General features: G+C 39.0%; 1 protein-coding gene and 1 long non-coding RNA gene across 2 annotated transcripts; both read right to left on the bottom strand.

Moving 5' to 3' along the window:
• Positions 1 to 16,088: 16,088 nt before the first annotated feature.
• Positions 16,089 to 16,864, bottom strand: LOC148693621 (uncharacterized). Its single transcript, XR_015952001.1, has 3 exons — positions 16,833 to 16,864; positions 16,513 to 16,588; positions 16,089 to 16,117 (listed from the first exon to the last, which is right to left on the bottom strand). It is a non-coding gene; the product is annotated as an uncharacterized LOC148693621 (long non-coding RNA).
• A 5,117-nt stretch (positions 16,865 to 21,981) lies between these two features.
• Positions 21,982 to 24,429, bottom strand: LOC137728658 (protein EARLY-RESPONSIVE TO DEHYDRATION 7, chloroplastic). The gene is made up of 4 exons (XM_068467384.2): positions 23,375 to 24,429; positions 22,693 to 22,859; positions 22,449 to 22,533; positions 21,982 to 22,303 (listed from the first exon to the last, which is right to left on the bottom strand). Exons 1-4 carry the CDS (start codon positions 24,157 to 24,159, stop codon positions 22,117 to 22,119), a joined length of 1,224 nt encoding a protein of 407 aa, XP_068323485.2. The 5' UTR covers positions 24,160 to 24,429; the 3' UTR covers positions 21,982 to 22,116.
• Between the last annotated feature and the right edge of the window lie 1,034 nt (positions 24,430 to 25,463).

The following is a 25,463-nucleotide window of genomic DNA, read 5'->3' as shown; positions in this document are numbered from 1 at the left end:
CTTTATCTTTTAAATCATACATAATATTCATATGTAATATATATAAAAAATAAAAGAGGGAGATGTCTATCATATTGAATCGTTGATGCATTAGGCTGTCTACAATGCAATATATCTAAATTCTCATATTTGATAGACATAAAAAGTTTTATCCACTCGAATCTAGATACTAGTTTTGAACCATATCTAATCTCACATGCGAAGAAGCCCCACTTGTACTTTTATAGAAATCTTAATTTTAGCATTGGAGAGGATCTTCTCTTTCATAGAGAAGTGCCTTATGCCAAAAATAAAATAAAAAAGACCCTCGCATGCTCACTTTTATTTATTTATTTATGACGGGTAGATTAAATAAATCAAAGATAATTAAATAAGAGCGTGCACAAAATAAAAAAGGAGCGTAAGAAAACTATATTTTTCTTGAAATATTTGACATCTATGTTAATCAGAACATCATTTTGGACTAAATATTCAAATGACCAACAATCCAGAATTCTAGATTGATTGAAGTAAATTTGACAACATAAACAATACGTACGCTGTCTTGACAAAGAGAACATTTTCTTAATTAATATACAAATGATCAAAATATCAAAATGTATAAAAAGTTAAAAGGGTAACAATGGGGTGGCCCACATTGCATTTGCAGACAAGGAATGATTTGAAAGTTGGGCAAAATGGAAGGGCGACGAAGGTGTATTTCCGGTATCTAAATCCTGGCCGTCCGTTAGCCCATTTGGGCCAAAAGGATAAGTTAAGTAATTGGAAGGTACGTGATATGAGTCAAATGGAATAGGACGTCTATATAAATATATGCAGCGAAAAGACAAAAATTAAAGTGAGTGAGCGAAATAGTGGGTAGAAAATTGTATACCAAACAAATGGGTAGGTGCCTAAATATGATTGACCATTAATGACTAGTTTGAACACCAGGAGCGGTCTGATCAAATAAGGGATCAGACCGCTCTTAGAACCGGACAGTCGAGAGACCGGAGAGATATTGGTTTAATCACAGACCAGACAGACAAGCATTGGTCAAAGCCCAGAAAGCCACCAACCATCGAAGCGTTAACCGTTAAGTAAATAACGGTGGACTATTCAATGCCAAACTTTAATCATCTGAAGAATCAAGAATGCTTTACCAAATAAATACCCAAAAATACAAACAAACAAAAAACCAAGAAGAGGAAAAGGACCCTTGAAGACCAAGTCCTTCCCCTCATGCTTTACAAAAATGAAATGCAAGCTAAAGAATTTCTACAGGTCTCTAAATTATATATGTTAAAATTAGTTTTAAGAAAAAACTTTTGACGAAAATTTTCTATGGGTCTCTAAGGGGTAGTTTGGTAAACTTCTTTTTTTTTGTAGAAGTGCTTTTAACAAAAAAAAATAGTGCCCGTGTATTTGGTAAATTTTTATATAAATTGCTGTGAATATGTTAAATGACTAAAAATGATGATATTTAATGTGATATAGTAATTGTCAAAGAAAATAATGTAGGATAATGATTGTAATTTTGTAAAATATTTGGGGGTATACTTATCATTTGAAAATTTCATTAAATGGGCATTGATTATTATGTTTTGAAAGAAAAACATTTTTTTAAAAAAGTATGGTAGACCCTGCTTCTGTTTTTTTACTGTCATTGACAACAGTTTTTTTTAAGTAAATACTTTTTTTTTGTTTTACCAACACATTTGATGTTTCAGATTTTAATAAGCTTTTTTTTTATTTTTTTATTTTTTTATTTTTTTATTTTTTTATTTTTTATTTTTAAACACTACAATCCCAAACTAGCCCTAAATTATATATGTCAAACTTAAGCCTCGAAACAACAACAGTAAGAAATTATTTAACCAAAAACAAGTATGGTCATACAAAAATTTAATCTTTATAGTATTGTTTTGTAACTTTGGCGAAAAATGTGTTAAAACGTGACATGAGGAGTTTTTGTTTTTGTAGTGTCTCTATCTCAAGTCTCAACTTGTTGAAGAGAAGTCAGTTCCATGTGTGTGGAAAATTGAACATTAAATATCAGAGGTCCATGCGATGGGGAGGCATCACATATTTCTTCGCCAAATAAGGTTAGATTAATGTTTGTTGGAGAGAGAGAGAGAGAGAGAGAGAGAGAGAGAGAGAGAGAGAGAGAGAGAGAGAGAGAGGATAGCAGGTTAGAAGGATCGATAAATCCGTGTGACTGAGATTATTATCAAAAGGTTGGGTCAGGACTCAAGTGGGCATGATTATTGTTGTGTAACCTTGATGCTCCAAACAGCTAACAAGTTGTATGCCAATTGAATGAAGGGATGAATATCAAAGGAATGTGAATGTGACTGCCTAGCTATAGGGGTATTATGGGGAAAGTCATGGTCGTCATCGAGATATATCCTGACGTTCTTGTAACGCTCATTTCTGATTGTATGCAAGTTTTACGTGATAAGTTTTATAAGGACGTGGAGAATTATCTCTAACTTCAAATATATGCCGGTTTCACGCGATGAATGATATACGAATACGAAGATGTATCTTTGACTTTATTTCGCGATGAGTGTTATATATAATTATGTAAATGGGTATATCTCTAATCTAGAATGTAATTAGCAGTTTCCATGTGATGAATACTATAAGAATAAGATGATACATTCCAGCCTCGATTATATGCATATTTTACATAATAGACATATCTTTTAGAGCATATGTAAGTTTCTCTCTTTATTATGACATGGGTGTGGTCTTAAAAGTTTAGCCAAACTCATGTGAACTCATATATGCAAATGCAACCGCCAAGTTTTGAATAGGAAGCTGAGAAGAGCACGCAATTGATAATAACCTTTCAAAAGGCACTAGTCTGACTGGGTTGGTGCCTTGGTCCCAAAGGCATTGATCACAAAAGAGGTTTTTTCACGGTCAACAAGTGTGTGCTGCCAGTCAAGTTTGCTCGTACATTGTTTTGGTGGAGTTTGTAAAATGTTTCTGCTCTTTGAAAATTCTTGGGGAAGAGATATGAATGCTTTGTGTACTTCCAGCATTTGACAGCCTTTTCGTGTGGTAAAAATAAAGGAGTGGAGATATTTTTCGGACTTTATTGTCCAGAGTTCAAAGGTCAAGAAATTCGGACTGTTCAAAAAAGTCATTGCATATTGGATCTGTTAGACAGTGCATATTGGATTTATCTTCTGATCTAACCAATGATCAATATGACAACAAAGCTTTTAAAAGTAATAGAGTCGGAAAATTTCAATCAGTGAGATATTTAAAAGTTGTAGAACATATCCATTTGCTTAGAGCAGTCTTGGTTAATTAGTTAGTGTAGAGTCTGTTCCTATTTTCTTTAAATAGGAAACTCCATCTGGTATCAATTTTACTTTGTTTTAGTTTGGCTTTTTTTTATTAATTTGTTAAACTTAGTTTTATCAAGAGACGGATTTGTGCTAGAATATTTCCACTGAACTTATTAGATTGAGGTTGGAAGAGACAACTCCAGTCCAATTGGAGATTAGAGAAGGTCAGATTGGACCACTGTATATACATTAGTAGAAAAAATTATTTGAGCGACGAAGCAAATCTCGTCACACAATTTACACTAGCGCAACGAATTTAGCCAACAGTTGCGCAAAAATAGCTTCAAAAAAAAAAAAAAAAAGTAAAACAACCTATGCGACAAAAAATCGCGTCGCGCAATACAACTTTGCACGAGGAAGACATACTTTCATCGCACAAAGAGGAAGAAAAAAGAAGGGTAAGGTGAGTTTTTGGCGCCAACAACTCGTGCGACGAAGATTTTCCCATAACAATATTGCACGAGGACGTCTCGTCGCGCAAAGGGCTCTGAAATTGCAAGTTGAGCGTTTCTCGCAATGTGATTACTGCAGCCTTTGCGCAACGAAAGGTTCGTCGCTTCAATATCTTGCGCGACAAAACCTTCATCATGCAAGGTGCTTTGAAAATGGCAAATTGAACGTTCAACCTACGTCACGCAAAGGTCCCTTGTTTTCTTTTGCCCAAACCCCTTATGTCCTAGTTCGTACGATGGCTAATTCCGCCAATGGTACGAGTAAGAGGTGTGAGGGAGAAGGATATAGAGAAAAGAATGCAAAGATCACACATACATGTGGTAGAAGAGGAAATAATGACGGGCGCAAGCAAATCAATTTGAATGATTTCAGGGGATCTGAAAGGGAGTCTCACGCTGAACTTGCGCATGAGATTAGGTATGTATTGCGGAACAAATATCCTATGGCCGAGTGGGCATCTTGGAAAAAGGTGTCAAAGGATCTGAAGAAGTCAATATTGGATGACTAAGCAGTAAGTGGGAGTTAATAATATTAGTAATTATTTTATTATATAATATATTATAATGTTTAATTTTGAATTTTTTTTTTGCATAAATGAGTGGTATATTATTGATGAAACGGAGTCGAACCTGATGAGATTTGTGGTGATTTATTCAAGAGGCGTTTGACACACTCCGACCGGAGTTGAGGCATGCTGGCCGTCACCTAAAGATGACATAACCAAAAAGGAAAGTGAAGCACAAAAATATGGATAAATTTAAACCAAAACTAACATTTATTTAATCTAAAGTAGCGAGTGCGCAGTAGTGGGAAGAACCCATAAAACACAAGTGTTCAAAGCATAGATGACATAAAAGTGTGCAGTCGAAACTAGTTAAAGTGCTTATTACACAACAGGAAAAGTTCCTACATTTATTTAGAGGTATGTCAAAATCGCCGGATATTCCTCGTACGCCACAGAGTAATCAGCTAACTAGGACCTGGATGGGCGAAAAACTGTAGGGTGAGTGGGCAAAAACAAAGGTTTATAAAACATATTTATTTTCTGAACATACTAACCCCTCGCCATAAAACATGTATAGTTTCCTGAAAATTACTACGTATAAGTATGAAATCAAATGTAAATCAACGATAAATCCAGAAATACGCCAAACCACAATATCACAACAGTAGCATAATAAAATCAGGTGCTCATTAATCTATGTTAACACACGAGTTCATATAGAGGGGATCTGACATGAACAGGACTGGGTGTAATCATAATATACACTCTACTACTATAATCACGTGAAGACTGGCGCTAGGCGCATCACATACGAGTCGGAGTTGCCTATTGCAACTTATATGATAGGACTGGCACCTACAAAGGATCCAAGGTGAACGTGTGGTGCGATGTGAACATACACATGAAGCCTGGCCCTGGCTAGGGCGAGTACTACACTGGTGCAAGCATGCATGATGAACAAGTATAAAGTGTATGAATGTCACATCCCCACCCGGGCACCCACCCGGGCACCCACTGTTGGAAATATGCCCTGAAAGTCAATCTTTGGAAGAAACCATTCAGGACAATGAATTGATGTATATATGACTCTTATACATCGGAAGGCAAAGATACTAATTAGGACTATCTCAATAAACAAAATATGTCCTAAATAGTGAATCCATGGACAATGGATCGATGGAAGAAGTAACCTAATGATGTTAGATTACAGAGACCTTCTTCTCATAACCATCATGTCCAAAAAGGTTCCTGGTCATAGGATTGTCGGAGGGATACTGACAATCCATAGACCAGTACATACTATGTCCGCTTCAATTGGAAGGATGGAAAGTCTCATCCCATTCGTGTAGCGACACTAAGACAAGTATGTAGGTGCTCATTAAGGGAATGAGTTCACTGAACACAATCGAACGAGAGTACTTGCATGGAGGTCTACTCACATGTCAAGCAAGTAACTCTAATGGTTGGAATAATGTAAGTAATCCTTTGACCTGAGGCATCGTCGTTGTCTTGTGGTTAAGTACTTAATCTTTGATTATGTTAGTCATTCCGTTCGCGAGTGTCCAAGGCATCGTTGGGGTTAAGCCACTTAGCCATGAAGGCAAGTGAATGCGCAACAAGGAATCTCTAATCCTCGATAAGAGAGGATGAATACTCTAAGATATGATTCGGGAATCTTCGGCCGAAGTATCGAGCGTAATAAAGGAAAGCGTTCCTATACGTCTCAAATGAATCATATAAGAAGGAATAATCACATTAGGGGTTTGACATTATAAATCCATACCCTAGTAATGTGATTGAGAGTATTGTTTTAGAGAAGGATCGAATTACATTGTAATTCCAACTGAATAGGTTCTCCGAATAACTTCTACATTAGCTTGGGTAGCCATGATATATGGTTAGATGTCACTCATGGCTTGTGAGTTCTTCTAGATGATTAAATGTAGTCATCAAAAGGAAGGTGAATTAAAAGTAAGTTTTAATTCACTAAGTGATTGGATAATCAATTGGATTGGTGCCAATCACCTCACTGCCTTGCTAATTAGAACCTAAAAGATTGTTCACCAATACACTCTTGTAGTGAGTAACTAATGGATGAAGGAAATAATTAATTGGATTAATTAAGTGTTTTGATTAATTTAGAAAGTCTAAAGAAATCATAAAAGCGATAAAGATCGTTTTGGGCTTAAAGAAACGTTCGGGTTTAATTAGGCCCATTGGGCCAAAACCCATTAGGCTTTTATTCAAGCATTGGATGACTTGAAATAATTAAAAGCCCAAAGCCCAAACCAAACACATATGGCCGGCCACCAAGGGAGAGATGGGTTAAAATGTTGACTTGTTTCTTTTGTCTATAAAAGGAACTTTATAACACAAAGTTCATTAGGGTTTTGATGTGTTCTAAAACAACAAAAGAGAAAAAGAAAAGCTCTCTCTCTTGAACACAAAGGGCCGGCCACCAAGGGGTTGATTTAACTAATCATCTATACACCCTTTTGGTTATTCCTTCATCTTTCTCATTACAAAGTGGGTGAGGATCTTTAGAGGTTTTCATATCTTTGGAAACTTGAAGAGAACCTAGGAGCACTTACCATACAAAGTGGAGGAAGCAAGGAGGGAGGCTAGGCTCAAGGAGTTTGAGGAGCAAAGATCTTGGGGGTGGTCCATCCTTGGTCTAAGATCTAGATCAAGAGGTATAAAACTAAACCTCTAGTTTGTTCTTCTTATAAATTTTGTTTTGATGCATCTTATATAAACCTATGCATCTTGAAGGGGATTTGCATGACTATAGCTTTGATAAAATGTATGACATGCTTCCGTTGCTTTCGTATATAAATTTTGAATTGTATATGCATGCTAGTCACTAGAAATCCCACATGAATCTCATAGATTTCCCTTCACCCACCACATCCCCGGCTTGACTCCATTGTAGCACGATATTGTCCACTTTAGGCCCCGACCACTCCCTCACAGTTTTGTTTCTGAGAACTCACATGAGAACTTCCCAGCGGTTCACCCATCCTGGAAATGCTCTCGCGCGAACTCGCTTAACGTTGGAGTTCCTACGGAACCCGAAGCCAGTGAGCTCCCAAAAGGCCTCTTGCTAGGTAGAGATGAGAATATACATATAAATCTTATAGGATCCACTCTCCTGGGCGACGTGGGATGTTACAATCCACCCCCCTTAGGGGCCCGACATCCTCGTTGGCACACTTCCGGCCAAGGATTGGCTTTGATATCAATTTGTCATATCCCGGCCCAGGTCCCCACCACATCCTGGGCTCAACTTCATCGTAGCACGATATTGTTCGCTTTGGGCCTTGACCCCGCCCTCACGATTTTGTTTTTGGGAACTCACACGAGAACTTCTCAATGGGTCACCTATCTTGGGAATGCTCTCGCGTGAACTCGCTTAACTTCAGAGTTCCTACAGAACCCGAAACCAGTGATCGACCAAAAGGTCTCGTGCTAGGTAGAGATGAGAATATACATATAAGGCTTACATGATCCACTCACTTTGGCGATGTGGGATGTTACAATGAACATGCCATGCCAATATATAAATCTCAACGTCATAATAGCGCATTTTTTAAAATTAAATAAAACATGGCATGATAGGCGTAAATCAATTCAAAAGCAAATGTGGAAACTATAAAACTTTGTGTGTGTGTATATATATATATATATATATATAAACAACTACCCATTCACTGATACATCGGTGGATCATAGCCTTCAGCCTGGTTTGTCCTCGTACCTTATCTGGTTAAGTCTCACCTATATGTGAAATAACTTTACTAATTAATTAATTAGGACCTACACAAAAAGGCTAGGAAAATCCCCCATAGTTTGCTCAAACGGAGGGTTTAAATATACGAAAATATTTTACCCGACGTCGTGGACCCATACACGTCAAGCACACACCGGTCGGTGGCCAAACGCACCCTCACGCGTCGCCAGGTTGCGGCTACACACGCAGGCTATGCGCCTGACAAACTGACATAACCTTAGGGAATATTTCGTCAGATTTGACAAAATATTCCTTTAAATCTAACGGCGTTACCTAACGGCGTCAGAATATTCCTCTAACTTTAACAGGATATTCTCTTTCTTCTCCGATTAGCCTCCGTTGTTCGCCACCATCTAGTTCGTTGGAATCTGAAAAAATTTCAAAACTTCATAACTTCTTCATTTCTCAACCATTTTCAACGTACTTTATATGGAAATGAAGCCCAGGAAGAGGAGAACAAGTTTATACCTCTTAAAAGTTGAAAAGGTGGACGGAAATGGATCAAAATAAACTCGAGACTCTTGGCCTTATTTTAGTTGTCTCAAACTCGTGGGTTTCCTCGTCGTCTCCACTTCAAAACCAAGGTAATGGCCTCGGGGAGTTGCCTATATGCTTCTAAAACTCTCAAAATCTTGCAAATAGAACGGAAAAACGTCAGGGAAAACTCTACCTGAGTCGAAGGCCCGAGTTGCTTTGTGAAATCCCGTTCCTAGATTTCACTATTATAATTTACATATTTGAATTATTGATATTTTGTATTATTGTTCGAGATTTTGTTTTGATTTGTTTGAATTTAGATTTTTATTAAAGTAGTTACGAGGCTTGATGTTTGAAAATTAAGTATTTAAAATTTTTAGACCATTCGAGGTCACAATTTATATTTTCAAATAGATCTCGATCTCACGAACACGTAGGCTCAAAACTCGTTTATTTTAAGATCGGTTAGTACATATAGGTTCGTGAGGATGAGTGGAGCACGATGGTGGTGGTTTGAGGGTCGATATGTGAGGTTTGATGTTGGTCTTAGTTGTTGCAAAGAAGAGAGAGTTACGGATGAGGGAGAGAGAATGAGAAGATGAGAGAGAAAGAGACAAGCTTTTCTGATTGGCTGAGAGGAGGAAAGAGGGATTTTTTGATTGGTTGAAAAGGTGAAGGTGTCTGCTTGGGGGAAAAAGTGTGGAAAAGTGTTTGATTAGTGTGCATGGTAAGTCATGGACAAGTTTTTAAAAATAAAAAGAGATAAGGTTTTGTACAATTGAAATCATGCGAAATCTAATGTACATTATCGAAAACAGTAGTTTCCAACATTGAATAATTAACACACACGTGTACAAATCTACCTGTTGTTAACGCACTTTAACTAAGCGTAACTTTTTTGTTACAAGTCCGATTCGGGTCTAACTTACGCTCACGCATTCGTAATAACGAGTACTATTTAATTACGATAATGAGAAAAATAATTTAAAAGCCGAATAACTACGTCCAAGTTAGGTTCCACTTTTGCCAAACAGGGCACAAACATCAATTTACACACTCGGGGATAAATTTACATGGAAAATTAGGGACGGGTCATCATAACCTACCCCTCCTTAAGAAAATTTCGTCCTTGAAATTTCAACACTACTAAAAATCATAGTTAGAGAACAGACGTGGATAAAGATATCGCTTATGCTCATCTGTCTCCGAAGTAACTTCCTTAACAAAGTGGTTTCTCCATAAAACTTTCACTATACGAACGGTTTTGTTCCTGAGAACTTTGTCTTTCCAGTTAAGAATCGTCAATGGAACCGTATCATAAATCAAATTTAGGTTAATCTCTAACAGCTGAGGAGGAATCACATGTGACGGATCATAGACGTATCTCCGAAGCATGGACATGTTGAACACATTATGCATTTTTGACAATTCTGGAGGTAAATCAAGTCGGTGAGCAACTTCACCAACTCGCTCAATGATCTGATATGGTCCGATATAACGAGGACTTAGCTTTCCTTTCTTCCCAAAATGTACAACGCCTTTCCATGGTGACAACTTTAAGAATACCCAATCTCCAACCTTATACACTCTGTCGGTCGAATGTCTGTCTGCTGTACTCTTTTATTGATCATGTGCTACTTTCAGGTTGTCCCTTATTACTTGGATATTATGTTTCATCTCATCTACGATTTCAAGACCCACCAAAACTCTTTCGTCTACCTCGGACCAACATAATGGTGTACGACAAGGTTTCCCATAAAGCGCCTCAAATGGTAACATACCAATGCTGGAATGAAAGCTGTTGTTGTAGGCGAATTCTATCAAAGGTAAGCGTTTGTGCTATGCGTCTCCGAATTGCAGGACTGAAAATCTCAACATGTCTTCCAACGTTTGAATAGTTCACTCTGATTTCCCATCAGTTTGAGGATGATAAGCGATGTTGTAGAGTAATTTCGAAACGAGAGTTTCTTGAAAAGCTACCCAAAATTTTGAAGTAAATCTGGGGTCTCGATCGAAAATAATACTAACTAGAATATCATGATATTTGACAATTTCAGAAACGAAAAGTTCGGCCAATCGACTCAACGGATAGTTCTCACGAACAGGTAGAAAATACGTTAATTTGGTAAACCGATCTACAATCACCCGGATAATGTCATAGCCAATTCACGTACGAGGCAGCTTAGACACGAAATCCATTATGATATCTTCCTATTTCCACTGGGGTATGGGAAGGTGATATTCAATAATGCAATCAAAATCGCTGATCAATTCCATCCATCTACGCTGTCGGAGATTAAGTTCTTTCTGAGTTAACATATACTTGAGGCTTTTATGGTCAGTGAAATTCAACACGTTTCCCCATAAAGATAGTGCCGCCAAATTTTCAAAGCGAAAGCAATAGCTGCCAATTCGAGATCATGAGTAGGGTAATTCATCTCATGGGGCTTTAATTGTTATGAAGCATACGCGATCACCTTTCCATGCTGCATCAATACACAGCCTAGACCATTCAGAGAGGTGTCACTATCTCAAAATTCCCATTGTCATCGGGAAGTGCCAAAAAATGCGCATCAGTGAGACAGTACTTCAACTATTGAAAACTCCATTCACAATCATCACTCCATTCAAAATTAACTCATTTCCTGGTCAACCTTGTCAGAGGTAGTGCTATGGTCGAAAAATCTTTCACAAAGCGTCAATAGTAGCCAACAAGACCAAGAAAACTCTGTACTTCAATGACAGTCTGAGGTTGCTCCCAATTTTCCATTGCTGTTACTTTATGAGGATCTACGAGAATACTCTGAGCAGATATCACATGTCCCAAGAATAACACCTGATCCTGCCAGAATTGGCATTTACTGAATTTAGCATACAGTTGATTCTCCATTAACTTCTTCAAAACTAGAAGTAAATGTCTAGCATGGTCAGCCTCACTATGAGAATACAACGGAATGTCATCAATGAAAACAATTACTAACCTGTCAAGATACGGACTGATTACCTGATTCATTAGGTCCATAAAAGCTGCTAGGGCATTAGTTAACCAGAATGCCATCACAAGAAACTCATAATGACCATATCGAGTTCGGAAAGCTGTTTTCGAAACATCATCACTTATGATCTTCAACTGATAATAACTAGACCTTAGATCGATTTTCGAGAAAACACAAGCACCACAAAGTTGATCAAAAAAATCATCGATACGAGGCAACAGATAATGATTTTTAATCGTCACCCGATTCAACTGTCTGTAATCGATACATAGCCTCAAAGTTCCGTCTTTCTTCCTTATAAACAAGACTATAGCTCCCCAAAGGGAAGTGATCAGCTGAATAAACCCCTTACCAACAAGTTCTTGCAACTGGGTTTTTAATTCCCTCAACTCTGCAGGAACCATACAATAAGGAGTTAGAGAAATAGGGCCAGTACCTTGAATTAGGTCGATAGTGAACTCCACTTCATGATCTGGTGGTAGGTCAGGTAAATCGTCGGGAAAAACGTCAAGAAAATGTTTGACTACTCAAACGTCTTCCACCCTTGCAAGAGTCTCCTCAGCCATCACTACATGAGCCAAGTAGCCTTGACAACCCTTCCTCAACATCCGCTTTACCTTCATGGCAAAGATAACTCCGTGTTTCAGACCACTACATTTGTCGACAAAAGTTACGATAGGCATACTCGGTCGATGGAAAGTAACAATTTTTTGGTGACAATTCAACATAGCACGATTGTAATCTAACCAATCCATGCCACAGATAACATCGAAATCAACGATGTCCAAGGGAACAACATTAGCTGGCATTAAAACATCCTCAATGAGAACGGAACATCCTCGATACTCCCAACAAACGTAACAAATTTCACCCATAGGCATCGAGAACTCCAAATCATAACCGAAGAGAATAGGGTAAGGTTGAGTTTACGAGTCCCCTTCTTAAAATTGGGTAAGTCACAACCTTACCCCATAGGCGTAAAGTAAAATGTCAGTCACAACCTTACCCAATAGGGTAAAGTAGAAGTCACCAAATAACATAGTCGCTTACGAGTCCCCTTCTTCAAATAATGGAGCATCTATATAGGATTCCCAAGGATCTCGGGACAATAACGGAATAAGTCAGTGAACTTCTAGTGGTACTCTGTGACTGACATTTTACCTTGCTTCAACTCTGTGAATTCATTTTTCTTCCGATCTTTGTATTCCGGAGGTGTAAGTCTAGCCTCAAATAGGCGTCTAAAAACATCCCAATTCATGGTATCTTGAGCAGATAACGGGTGTGACTCCTAAGCCCACCATGATTTTGCTTCCAGAAGAAAAAACCAAGTCGCTGCTGTCACATCTCAGTCTCGACTTCACCGTAGCACGATATTGTTCGATTTGGGCCACGCCCTCACAGTTTTGTTTCTGGGAACTCACACAAGAACTTTCTAGTGGGTCACCCATCCTGGGAATACTCTCGCCTGAACTCGCTTAACTTCAGAGTTCCAATGGAATTCGAAGTTAGTGAGTCCCTAAAAGGCTTCGTGCTATATAGAGATGGGCATGTACATATAAGGCACATCACCCTGTCTCTGTTGGTTGATGTGGGATGTTACAATCCACCCCCCTTAGGGGCCCGACGTCCTCGTCAGCACACTCGCACCACACGGCAGAGTGGCCCTAATACCAAATCGTCACATCCTAGTCTCGACTCCGTCGTAGCACAATATTGTCCACTTTGGGCCACGCCTTCACAGTTTTGTTTCTAGGAACTCACATGGGAACTTCCCAATGGGTCACCCATCCTGGGAATGCTTTCACCCGAACGCGCTTAACTTCAGAGTTCCAATGGAATCCGAAGCCAATGAGTCCCCAAAATGCCTCGTGCTATATAAAGGTGGGCATGTACATGTAAGGCACATCACCCCTTCTCCGTTGGTCGATGTGGGATGTTACAGCTGTCTCGACCATCGCTATACTGGGAGATTCCCCTGTCGTTACATAACGCGAAAAGTCTTTTCAACATGGTCGATCCAAACCTCGAATTTCTTAGGTCCCTCATTGCCAAAGAAATTATTTATCTAAAGATGAGATACTGTCTCTAGGGTAGTCCTTTGGGGAGGACTAAGTGCGGACTGAATGGCACTGGCGATAGCCTCACCGAGTTGCCCAAAATCAGGAAAATTAGTCTCATAAGGGACATATGGCGCTCTACAAGGTGGCATGATTCTGACATAAGAGATAAAAAATTATTAGGACCTTAACACATACGAGGAATGTAGGACTGCCAAACCTATGCTCTAATACCAAACTGACACACCCCGATCGAAGTCAAGGCATGCTGGCCGTCACCCGAAGATGACATAACCAAAAAGGAAAGTGAAGCATAAAAATATGGATAAATTTAAACCAAAACTAACATTTATTTAATCTAAAGTAGCGAGTGCGCAGTAGTTGGAAGAACCTATAAAACACAAATGTTCAGAGCATAGATGACATAAAAGTGTGCAGTCGAAACTAGTTCAAGTGCTTATTACACAGCAGGAAAAGCTCCTACATTTATTTAGGGGTATGTCAGAATCGCCGGATATTCCTCGTACGCCACAAAGTAATCAGCTAACTAAGACCTGGAGAGGCAAAAAACAGAAGGGTGAGTGGGCAAAAACAAAGGTTTATAAAACACATTTATTTTTTGAACACACTGACCTCTCGCCGTAAAACATGTATATTTTCCAGAAAATCATACTACGTATAAGTATGAAATTAAATGTAAGTCAACGATAAATCCAGAAATTCGCCAAATCATAATATCACAACAGTAGCATAATAAAATTAGGTGCTCATCAATCTATGCTAACACACGAGTTCATGTAGAGGGGATCTGGCATGAACAGGACTAGGTGTAATGTAATCATAATGTACGCTCTAGTACTACAATCATGTGAAGACTGGTGCTAAGCACATCACATATGAGTCGAAGTTGCCTATTGCAACATGTACGACAAGACTGGCACATACAATGGATCCAAGGTGTGCGTGCGGTGTGATGTGAACATACATGTGAAGCCTGGCCCTAGCCGGAATGAGTACTACACCAGTGCAAGCATGCATGATGAGCAAGTATAAAGTGTATGAACATGCCATGACAATACATAAAGCTTAACGTCATAATAGCATTTTTTAAAATTAAATAAAACATGGCATGATAGGTGTAAATCAATTCAAAAGCACATGTGGAAACTATAAAACTTTGTGTGTGTGTGTGTGTGTAAATGCTCACTCACTGATACGTTGATGGATCGTAGCCTTCTAGCCTAGTTTGTCCTCATACCTCCTCAGGGTAAGTCTCACCTATATGTGAAATAACTTTACTAATTAATTAATTAGGACCTACACATAAGGGCTAGGAAAATCCCCCATAGTTTGCTCAAACGGAGGGTTTAAATATACGAAAACATTCTACCCGACATCGCAGACCCGTACACGTTAAGCAAACGTCGGCCGATGGCCGGTCACGGCTACACGCGCAGGCCACATGCCTGACAAATTGACAAAACCTTAGGAAATATTCCGTCATATTTGACAGAATATTCCATTAAATATAACGGCATTACCTAACGATGTCAGAATATTCCGTTAACTTTAATGGAATATTCACATTCTTCTCCAGTTAACCTCTGCGGTCCGTTGCTGTCTGGTTCGTCGGAATCTGGAAAAATTCACCGGTTTCTGGAAAAATTTCAAAACCTCATAACTTCTTCATTTCTCAACCATTTTCAATGTACTTTATATGGAAATGAACCACAGGAATAGGAGAACAAGTTTATACCTCTTAAAAGTCCAAAAGGTGGATGGAAATGGATCAAAATAAACTCGAGACTCTCAGCCGTATTTTCATTGTCTCAAACCCATGGGTTTCCTCTTCGGCTCTATGGAGCCAAAAATAATCACAAGGTGACATGTGGATTTTTGAACAAAAGATGACAAAAATACCCTTGAGTTATAACTGGATTCCTACGCGCGAGCAACAGGCAATCATCCCTCAAAAAAGTCAAAAGTGCCCAAAATAAGTAACAATTCAAAACCTATTTAATCAAATTCCATCTACAAGGTAATTCCCAAAACCTATCTCATTCCATATATTTTCTACTTCATTATTTAGCTAATCAATTAGTTAAATAATTTATTCATTCCATAATTCCTAAAACAATCCTTCTAAAAACATAATAATTGACTAATTAATAGGTTAATTGCCTAATTAATCCCTTAAATGTCAATTAAGTCATCCATTTTACCCAAAAAGCACAATAAGGCCGGTTATCCTCCACCCCCAAAGAAACCAACTAGGGCTGGGCACGGGCCGGGCCGGGCCCAAATTTGGAAGAACCGGACCTACCCGTTTTAAAATGTAACGGGCCGGGCCGGGCCGGGTGTAAGGATTTTAAGTTTGGGAACCGGACCTAACCCGGCTCGTATCAAACGGGCCGGTTCGGGACGGGTCTACGGGTCCAATAACTTTTTTTTTTTTTTTTTTCATTATCGGACCATTCATCCAGGGTCACTGACAAAACCTGAACATTTCCAATTCATGTTGTTTAAGACAAATATATAATTGTAATAATGCACACGACTGGAGACATCACGTCAGCATATAGAAAACATAAAATAATAATGAATATTGATCAATTAAGCAACATTTGACAGATCATCGAGCAAGCCTGAAATAGTTCTACCATGCCTGTCATCCTAGAACGAAAGAAGGAAAGCCAAAGAGAGATTTTTTTGGTAAAAGGACTGAAATAAACTTTCCCAGTTTCCTTGCATTGCAACTCAAACAACCAAGGATGAACAATCAAATGAACTTCCTTGATGAAAGCAGATTGGGATCAATCAGTTATTTCAACTGGCAAATTGTTTCCATTATAAAAATTTAAATTAGATGCATCCAGCAATCAGGAGCGGTTACCTTTGATATATGAGTACCAAGACTCCTGTGCACACCACAACATTTTAAGCATATAAAAACTCCAATGTTTGCTGACCTGCAAATGCAGTTACGAACAGGATACCTTCCAAGTCAGAAGGATATAGGATGGAAAGTAAACTGTCCTAAGAATATACATTTATTTTCAAATGCCCTGAAACATGTGTATCCGAATTTGGGATGCTTTACACGACACGCTCATCGTTAAGCTCTGAAGCTTACTCACGAAACAAGCATGTCTCAAATTGACTTGGTGCCATACAAAAACCGATACAAAGTTGTATCAATGGGAAAAAACTTACGCCCATTTAGGATCAGGAGCACCACAATCAGCCAAACTAACAAATCTTTTAATCTTCTTTTAATAATGGGAAAAAACCGATACAAAGTTGTATCAATTGCGATTATCTTTTTGCACCAATAAATCTTTTAATCTTCTTTTACCATCTTTCACCAAAACACCCAAACTAACAAATCACACAATTAGAATTAGATAAAGAGATTCTAAATCCAAATTAGCACAAATGCTGAAGACCATTACCGTGGTGTCCTTGACTTGCAGCAGCATGCAAGGGATCAAACCCGGACCGGTTCTTCTTCGTAACGGTCTCCCGATTCGAATATTTCAACAGCTCCTTAACCACATCAAGGTGCCCTTTATCCGCCGCCGTGAACAAAGCCGTCTCTCCCAGCTCATTGACCTCATTCACTACCGCCTGGTCCATCCGCTTTCCGGAGTTGGAAAGCACCAAAGCCGGCGCCGACGTCGTGGAAGACGGAGACGGCGACGGCGATGGCTCCGCCAGAGAGTTCTGGTTTGGCTGTGCAGTCATCGGACCCTTCTCTAAATCCCCATCACCTCCTACAAGTGAACACTGGAGTCATGTCGTGTCGGAGAAGGTGGACGGAGGAGCGGCGCCGCGAATTTGAGAAAGGGTTGGAGTGTTGGAGAGATTGAGATTTGAGACTGAACACTGAAGACTGAAACTGATTTGGAAACCTAGGTTACAAATTAACGGTTCAGATTGAATGATAGGTTATCATTCAATCTCAACCGTTGATTATAATATGAAACAGACCGGTCCGTGGCCCCGTTTTTCTAAGTTGTAGGAATCGGCCCGCCCCGTAAATAACCATGCCCCGGCCCGCCCCGCCCCGTTTGTTCCCAAAAAAAAAAGGACCCGGCCCGTACCCGCCCCGAACCTACACTACCCGCCCCTACCCGCGGTTCCTTTACCCGTTTGCCCACCCCTAAAACCAACCATGCTTTCTACCTTTTCTTTCACATCTTTCCTTTTTATGATAATAATTAGCTAAGTTAATTAGGGAATTATTTCGATTAATTAGCTAATTATTTCATAACTCCCAATTTGAAACAAATCAAGAACCTAGCCCACAAAAGGAGCTAGGTGACCGGTCCTCTCTCACCCAAAGAGGCCGGCCATTCACCTATAAAAGCTCTCCATTCTCTCCCAAAGACCACTTCCAATTCTCTTGCTAAAATTCTCTAAAATTCTCAAACACTTTCTCTCTAAATTCTAACTTTGGCATCGGAGGTTCTTCGGCCAAAGCCCCCCCCCCCCCAAATTCATCGTAGGCGCGTGAGGCTCTTGGCCTTGATCAAAGGTGCTAATTGTTTTGTAGGTGCAATTTTGTCCCAGATCAAGGAGGAAGAAATTTGCATCCACAGGCTCCACTTCAAAAGTAACGAAATCTTGTAACTCGAACAAAAAAACGTATGGAAAAACTCAATCGGAGTCGGAGCTTAGAGTTGCTCCGAGTTGGAAGTTCAAAACTCGTTTATTTTAAGATCGGTTGGTACGGATGGGTTTGTGAGGATGAGTGGAGCACTATGGTGGTGGTTTAAGGGTCAATCTGTGAGGTTTGATGTTGGTCCTTGTTGTTGCAGAGAAGAGAGAGTTACAGGTGAAGGAGAGAGAAAAAGAAGATGAAAGAGAGAGAGACATGCTTTTTTGATTGGCTGATAGGAGGAGGGAGGGATTTTCTGATTGGTTGAAAAAGTGAAGGTGTCTGATTGGGGGAGAAAGAGTGGGAAAACGTTTGATTGGTGTGGATGGTAAGTCACGGACAGGTTTTTAAAAAGAAAAAGAGATAAGGTTTTGTACAACTGAAATCATGCGAAATCTAACGTAAATTATCGAAAACAGTAGTTTCCAACACTAAATAATTAACACACACGTGTACAAATCTACCCGTTGTTAACGTACTTTAACTAAGCGTAACTTTTTGTTCAGGTCTAACTCGCTCTCACGCACTCGTAACAACGAGTACTATTTAATTACAATAACGAGAAAATAATTTAAAAGCCGAATAACTACGTTCACGTCAGGTTCCACTTTTGCCAAACAAGACATAATCGTCAATTTACACACTTGGGGAGAAAATTACATGAAAAATTAGGGACGGGTCGTCACACGTTACCGACAGTGGAAGTATGACGTAGCCCGACATAGAGAAGCACCACCAGCAGGGTAGTTTTTTTTCGATGTTATGGACAAATAAATTAGTTTTATAATTATGTATTTGTGGACAATAGCATTAAATAATTATTTAATTTCTATTAGGAGTAACAATTTAATATGGACTTTTAAGTATTTATCCTCTTTGAAGATTCGGTTTACAAGTCTTTGGTATGTTGTTCCTGCATTTTTTAGACCAAAGAGCATAGCCTTGTAACAGTACATACCTCGGTCAATAGCAAAGAATGTTGCTTCCGTATCAGGCTCGTACATCTTTATCTGGTTGTACACAAAGTAGGCGTCCATAAAACTTTGTAGTCATGGCCTGGGGTCGAGTCCACCAGAAGGTCGATCCGTGGGAGCGTTAAGGGTCGTGGTGCTATTTTGTTTTTCTTTCAAATCCTCTCACACACACATATCCTGCATATAAATCAATCAATATATCAATAAGTAAACTTGTTTGTCACTTTGTAGTGCTAAATTACAATATTTCTTCTGAATGTAACTGTGTTGATATATGCTTGATAGCCAGTGCTTATTCGTCCTATCAGTCGTTGGATTTTTAAATTAGGTTCAAATATTATAGCCAGTGCTAACTTCATGTCCATTGTATTTGTGTGTGATTGTTTATTGCAGGTTTCGGACCCCGTGAAGGAGCCAATGGATTTGGAAGAAATTTAATCGGGAGGAGCTGAAAGTGAGGCTGAACTTGGAAGTGAATGAGATGGTGAAGAAGATGAGGTAAGTGATTATCATCTCCTAGACAGTAAACGTAGTTGGGTTGGAGAGCACTTTAAATCGTATGAGGTTAAGACCCTAGTAAGCGTCAAAGATGAAGAAGGAAATCTTGTAAAAGATGAAAAGGGAAAAACATTAATGGTTGAAGAAGTAAAACTTAGAGCTAAATGCATCTATCGCCCCAAAGATGGAAGAAATTCGGGTGATTATGTAGCCGATTCAATTGTAAATGGGACGTACGGCATAAGAAAACATCTTGAAAGACAATTTAGATAGTACCCCGTAAACATGAATAAAAATAAAAATAAAGTCTTTTTGGGGTTAAGAAAGCGGGTAAAAACTTGGTTGCAGGGGTGTTTAACCAATTCGATTATTTGGAAGGATGTGTAGATATGATTGTTATTGATGAGATGCCCTTTAATACCGTTGATAAGATGGGATTCGATAGGTTTTCTAGTGTTGCAATTGTATTGCTTTGTGTGCTTTCTAGGACTCTTGTTAGAACTTTTTTAAGAATGTATGACTAATCTAAGGCTAGTTTGAAGAAGGAATTAAATGCTCACCGAATTTCTCTTACACGGACACTTGGACAAGCACTCGAACATGAATTATATTGTCCTCACCACACCCTTTATTGATGACAAATGGAATATGCACAAGAGGATCATTAATTTTTGTGTTATTCCTAACCAATACGAAACCACAGTAGCTAAGTTGATTGAAACTTGTTTTTGAATGGGACATAAATAAAGTACTCAAAATCACGGTTGACAATGCTTCGCAAATAGTTGCATTGGATCCACTTAGGTCAAAGATGAATAGGTGGGAAATTCACAAGTCATTTTGAGTGGGGAGTATTTACATGTGAGATGTACAAGTCACATAACCAACTTAATTGTGAGTCAAGGGATGAAGAGGCTAACCAAGGCCTTTTATCCGTAAGTAATTGTGGGAGGTTTTTGAGGAGTTCTCCACAAAGATTAGAGTATTTCAAGCAAGCTCTGCATATGAAGAAGTTAGTATGCTTTTTTTTCTTTTTTTTTTTTTTTTAACGAAGAAGTTAATATGTTTAGATTGCCCACAATGTGGAATTCAACAGTTATTATGTTGGAAGTAGCCATAAAGTTTAAAAAGGTCTGTGAACATTTTTGATGTTGCATTGCTTTTTTGGTTGAACAATTTATGTTTTTGGTTTGAAAGCATTTTGATTTGAACTAAACTTTGTATGACTTTATTATGGTTACTTGAACTTGAACTTCGCTTTTCATTTGGGTTGTACTAATTTCATAAAACATTTCGTTAGATAATGCTTGGTTGTGAACATTTAATTGAATGTTTGATGTGGCATGAAATGGATGGATGAAATGGAATGGTTGCATCATGCAGAAAATGGATAGATGGATGAAATTCTTGGTTGTGAACGTTTATTGAATGTTTAACTGAACATTTGGTTGTACTAATGCCAATATTTGAATGGATGAAATGGAATTTAGGGTCGAACTCATTTTAATTAGCTAGAACATTTTTTTGGATGAAATGGAATTTGGGGTCCAGCTCATTGTAATGTCCTATATCACACTAGCAGGTCCCTTTGTTTATAACTACCAGGATCCTTCTTCACCCCAATACCAAAAATTGGGCCCACACAAACAAAACCAAAAAAACCAGTAAAATTTGCTACACCCTATGATACTGAACCCAATCAATACCAAAATGTTTTTAGGTTTTGGTTTGGGTTCCACTCCCACACCATACGATACCGCACCGTGGCCAGAGCCAATACACACGCTTATTAGCCTCCAACGTATCCCTGTTATTTTTATTTAATTTATTCAATTTGATAGCTCGTCAGAAAAAAAAGAAAAGAAAAAAAAAAAAAAAAGGATGCGCAAGGTAGATTTGAATGTTTGATGGTTATACATCAAAATCCTGTTTTAAGCAATGTGAGCACTATCAAAGAGAATCAAATCCGCTGCAGATGCAGATATGATCATTCATGTGTTGTGTTCTATTCTAATCTACTCTAATCTACGCTAAATTTACGAGCAAGGAAATTCGATCATGAACCATTAAAAGAGATGCATACTGAGACTGCTCTGGTCCATTGTGTATGCCAAATTCTGCGCAGATGATTACAACATGTTTAATCTAATTTAAAAGATGAGACCACCAATATGCATATTTTTCGATCCTCCCATGTTGATTGTGGAATCTCTCAGAAGACCTGCTTGGATGCATGCAAAGGCTCAGAATTACTATTTTCATTCGTATTTTAGATACACACACTCCATTTTCAGACTTTGATAAAAAAAGGAACATAAATTTGGAGAAACCCAAACAGCAGCCATCAAGAGAGGCATATCACTTCTTATTTTGAGGACTTCAACTTGGACGAGGATTTGGATTCAGCAGCAGCTTTAACAAGCTTTGTTGGCTTGATCACGCTCTTCGGGTTCAGAGCCTTCCTCACCTTGAACACGGCCCAAGCTGCCCCTATAGCGTGCCCTGCGGCATCAAGCCCTTCATTCGTGACCTTCCCTGCCGGTTCTCCGTACCTGCAATGAAGAACGCATCACATGTAGGTCAGCCATTTGATTCCCTTAGTTGACAACATATATATATATATATATATATATGCACACTGAAACTGAGAAGGATTCGATCAAATAAGTAAAAGTTCATGGTCACATTAAGAATTACCTATGTGAAACAAGCCCAGTGGTGACGACCGATGTGGTAGACATGACATTCCTTCCCGCAACTTCCACAGCATCACAGACCTTGTCTGTGTTTTCAAACACAAACAGCAAACTTGAGCACAAGAGAAATGTGACTAGTCCTATTGGCTAAGATTGCAACTTGCATAATTTCATGCTCAGCACCTCCATATCTCAAATATCAAAATCCAAAAACAAAACATGTAGAGCTCAAGCAAAAGACTTACTGAATCCATCCAAGGAAGCAAGGATGATTTCTCCAGGCAAAAGGCTAAAAAATTTCTGCCCCACTTTAGAGTTAACTATCGAACTCGTGAAAAATCCAGATACTTTGACAACCCCTGAAAGGATCCCGGTGGCCACTTTCTCCGACCTCTTGGTCAACTTCTTAACCCTGAAATTTGCAAATACATTAATGGATGTTAGCCTTGTACTGCTGCATACTAAAAACAGGGTGGTTCTAGTATCAAAGTTTGACAACTAACACTCGATCCTCGAAACTCAACCCGAAACTACGAAGCTGAAAATCATCTACTCTAATTTTAGGAGAGATGGGGAGATCCAATCCAGCAGCTGCTTGGACCACGCCTTTCGGTCTCATTGAGCTCTCCAACTGAGCTCAATTAGTTGGCTCTTAAGCAAGAAATTTGTTGCTTAAGCGGTCATCTTAAAGGGGATCTTGTATAATTTCGCACCTGAGGGGTTGAAGAAATTCGACCGCCCCCTACATATTTGATACCCTCTCCTACGAAAAAAACTCGCAATACCGACTACCACAAAAAATTAATATTTTTGAGGAATTTAACTGGACGTATTTTTTTCTTTTAATAAATATTATAATTGTTACCAAAATCAAACGGGCAGACGCAAAAACTTTAAAAAACATTTCTGTTTAATTAAAAAACACACCTTTGGACCCTCCTGAAGGCCTCCGGACTAATCTCCGATGGCGAAGTGGGTCCCATCCTCATCTTCAAGAACTCGTTCCCCCACTTCAACCTATCCACCGTCACATCCCCACACCACAGAATTCCCCTTATCATCTGCCCCGAACCCGCCGCAATCAACCGCGCACATTTCCCGCTGTAATCCTCCACATTCGGAGCCAGAGTAGTCCAGTACGCCGCGGCCCTATCGCCAACCTCCTCCCCCTTGGCGTCCAAAACCTCCCAATTCCCCACCCCCTCAACCTTCCCCTCCGAAAAACAACTGTAATTCCCCAGAATCTGATCAAAGTCCCTCAGCAAACCCTCCTGCCCCGCTGACCCGAAAGTCAACCCGTAATTCAGCAACTCGAATTCGCCTCCCTTCCCGGTCGAGTCGTCAATTTCGCCTCTTTTTGGCGACCCATTTGCGGGGACCCGAAGAGTGAAGAAGTAGTGGGACTGATCGAGCTTCACGGAGGGTTCGTCTTTCGCCAGAGGCCACTGAATCTGGTCTCCCACGCGCGCGAGTACAGCGACTACATTCCCGTTCTGCCGGAGACCGACGATGGTAAGTTCGCCGCGGGCAATTTCGATGCTCGAGTCCTTCTCTATAAGGTGGACGATAGCGCCTGGTACTTTGACCAGGAGGTCCTCGGAGGAATGGGTAACAGGGATTTCTGTTGAAACAGCGTCGTCTTCCGGGAAGAGGTTCTCGGCGAGGTCGTTCATATCGACCGATGGGTAAGAAGTGGGTTTTGAAGCGGACATGGTCTTTAGGTTGGTAAGAAGTGGATTCTGAGAATTTGAATGTTGGGGGATTTCGGGTTGGGGGAAGATATAACTGCCAGATATGGGGGTTTTAGGGAAGGAGCAACCTTGGGTTCTAAGTAATGGAGGGCGTGTCGGTAAAGACGACGATGGAGTTGCCGGGACACGTGGCGACAGCTGGACTTGCCGCGTAATGACCGTGGGTGGTTGATGCTGTGATAAAGACTAAAGTAACTGTATATTTGCCACGTTCAACTTGGGACTTTGCGTATTAAGAACGAAGTTTATATTGGAATAAATAGGAAACCCATCATCAATTAATTTAGATACGACAAGAGTTTGGCTATTCTGGTAAAATAAAGGGTAAAATAAATAGTACTATGAATGATTTTGTAGGGTAAAAATATGATTTTTCGTTAAAGTGAACAATACCGTGGGTTTTTCGTTAAAATTCTCAATTTTTAAAACTAGATTTACAAACTAAATGATATGGTTGTAACTGATTTGATTATTAATTAAATGTCGATTAACGTATTTATTTTTTGTTGGTGATACATCATCTGACTCACAAATTTAGTTTAAAATTTTGATCTTTCTAGCACTATCCATTATGAATTATTTTGTAAAAATAATCTCAACAATTTTTTTTTATTATGAAAATTAAGATCGTTTATTCAATCAAATGTGACAAATAGATAAAAAGTTTATAATACTTCTATTGAATTCGTCTCTTTATTTTTATACAGTTTTATAACTAAACAATCTTGTGTGACATTCCAGTCTTATCCTAAAATTTATGTTTTTGGCTTGTGTTGGGAGAGTAACACGTACGAGACGCTCTATCCCTATGTGACTTTAAAGTCAGTAAAGACATTATTAAATTTAGAAATACTCACATACTTTATTTCAAAATTTATGTTTTTACCTATTAGTTTTTCTCATATTGAGTTGGACAAAGGGCTGGAGTAGGGGTAGAGGGAAGCCAAATGAGCGAAGTCAGGTGGGTTCTCGGATGGGTCGCAGATTGCTCCGCCTTTTCTCTTCCTCTTCTTATATTTGTTCATCGAGTTTGAAAATGCTGGTTTGACATTGCTAAAATTATTTTAAAAACAATTTTTTTTTAAAAGTTAGGGCTAAGATTGTGTTCGGTGAATGAAAAAAATAAAAGTATTTTTTGTTAAAATTATGGGTCCAAAACAATAGAAACAGAAGCAGCTCTACCATTACTTCTGAAAACAATATTTTTTTTCATAGCATCACAACCCCCAAACTAGCCTTAAGGGTGCGTTTGTTGCACAAGATTA

Source organism: Pyrus communis, chromosome 10 (genome assembly GCF_041283825.1).
Source record: "Pyrus communis isolate YQ-2024b chromosome 10, ASM4128382v1, whole genome shotgun sequence".
NCBI classification, from domain to species: domain Eukaryota; kingdom Viridiplantae; phylum Streptophyta; class Magnoliopsida; order Rosales; family Rosaceae; genus Pyrus; species Pyrus communis.
The sequence above is the reverse complement of the archived record's forward strand: the minus strand, read 5'-3'. Positions and strand labels throughout refer to the sequence as shown.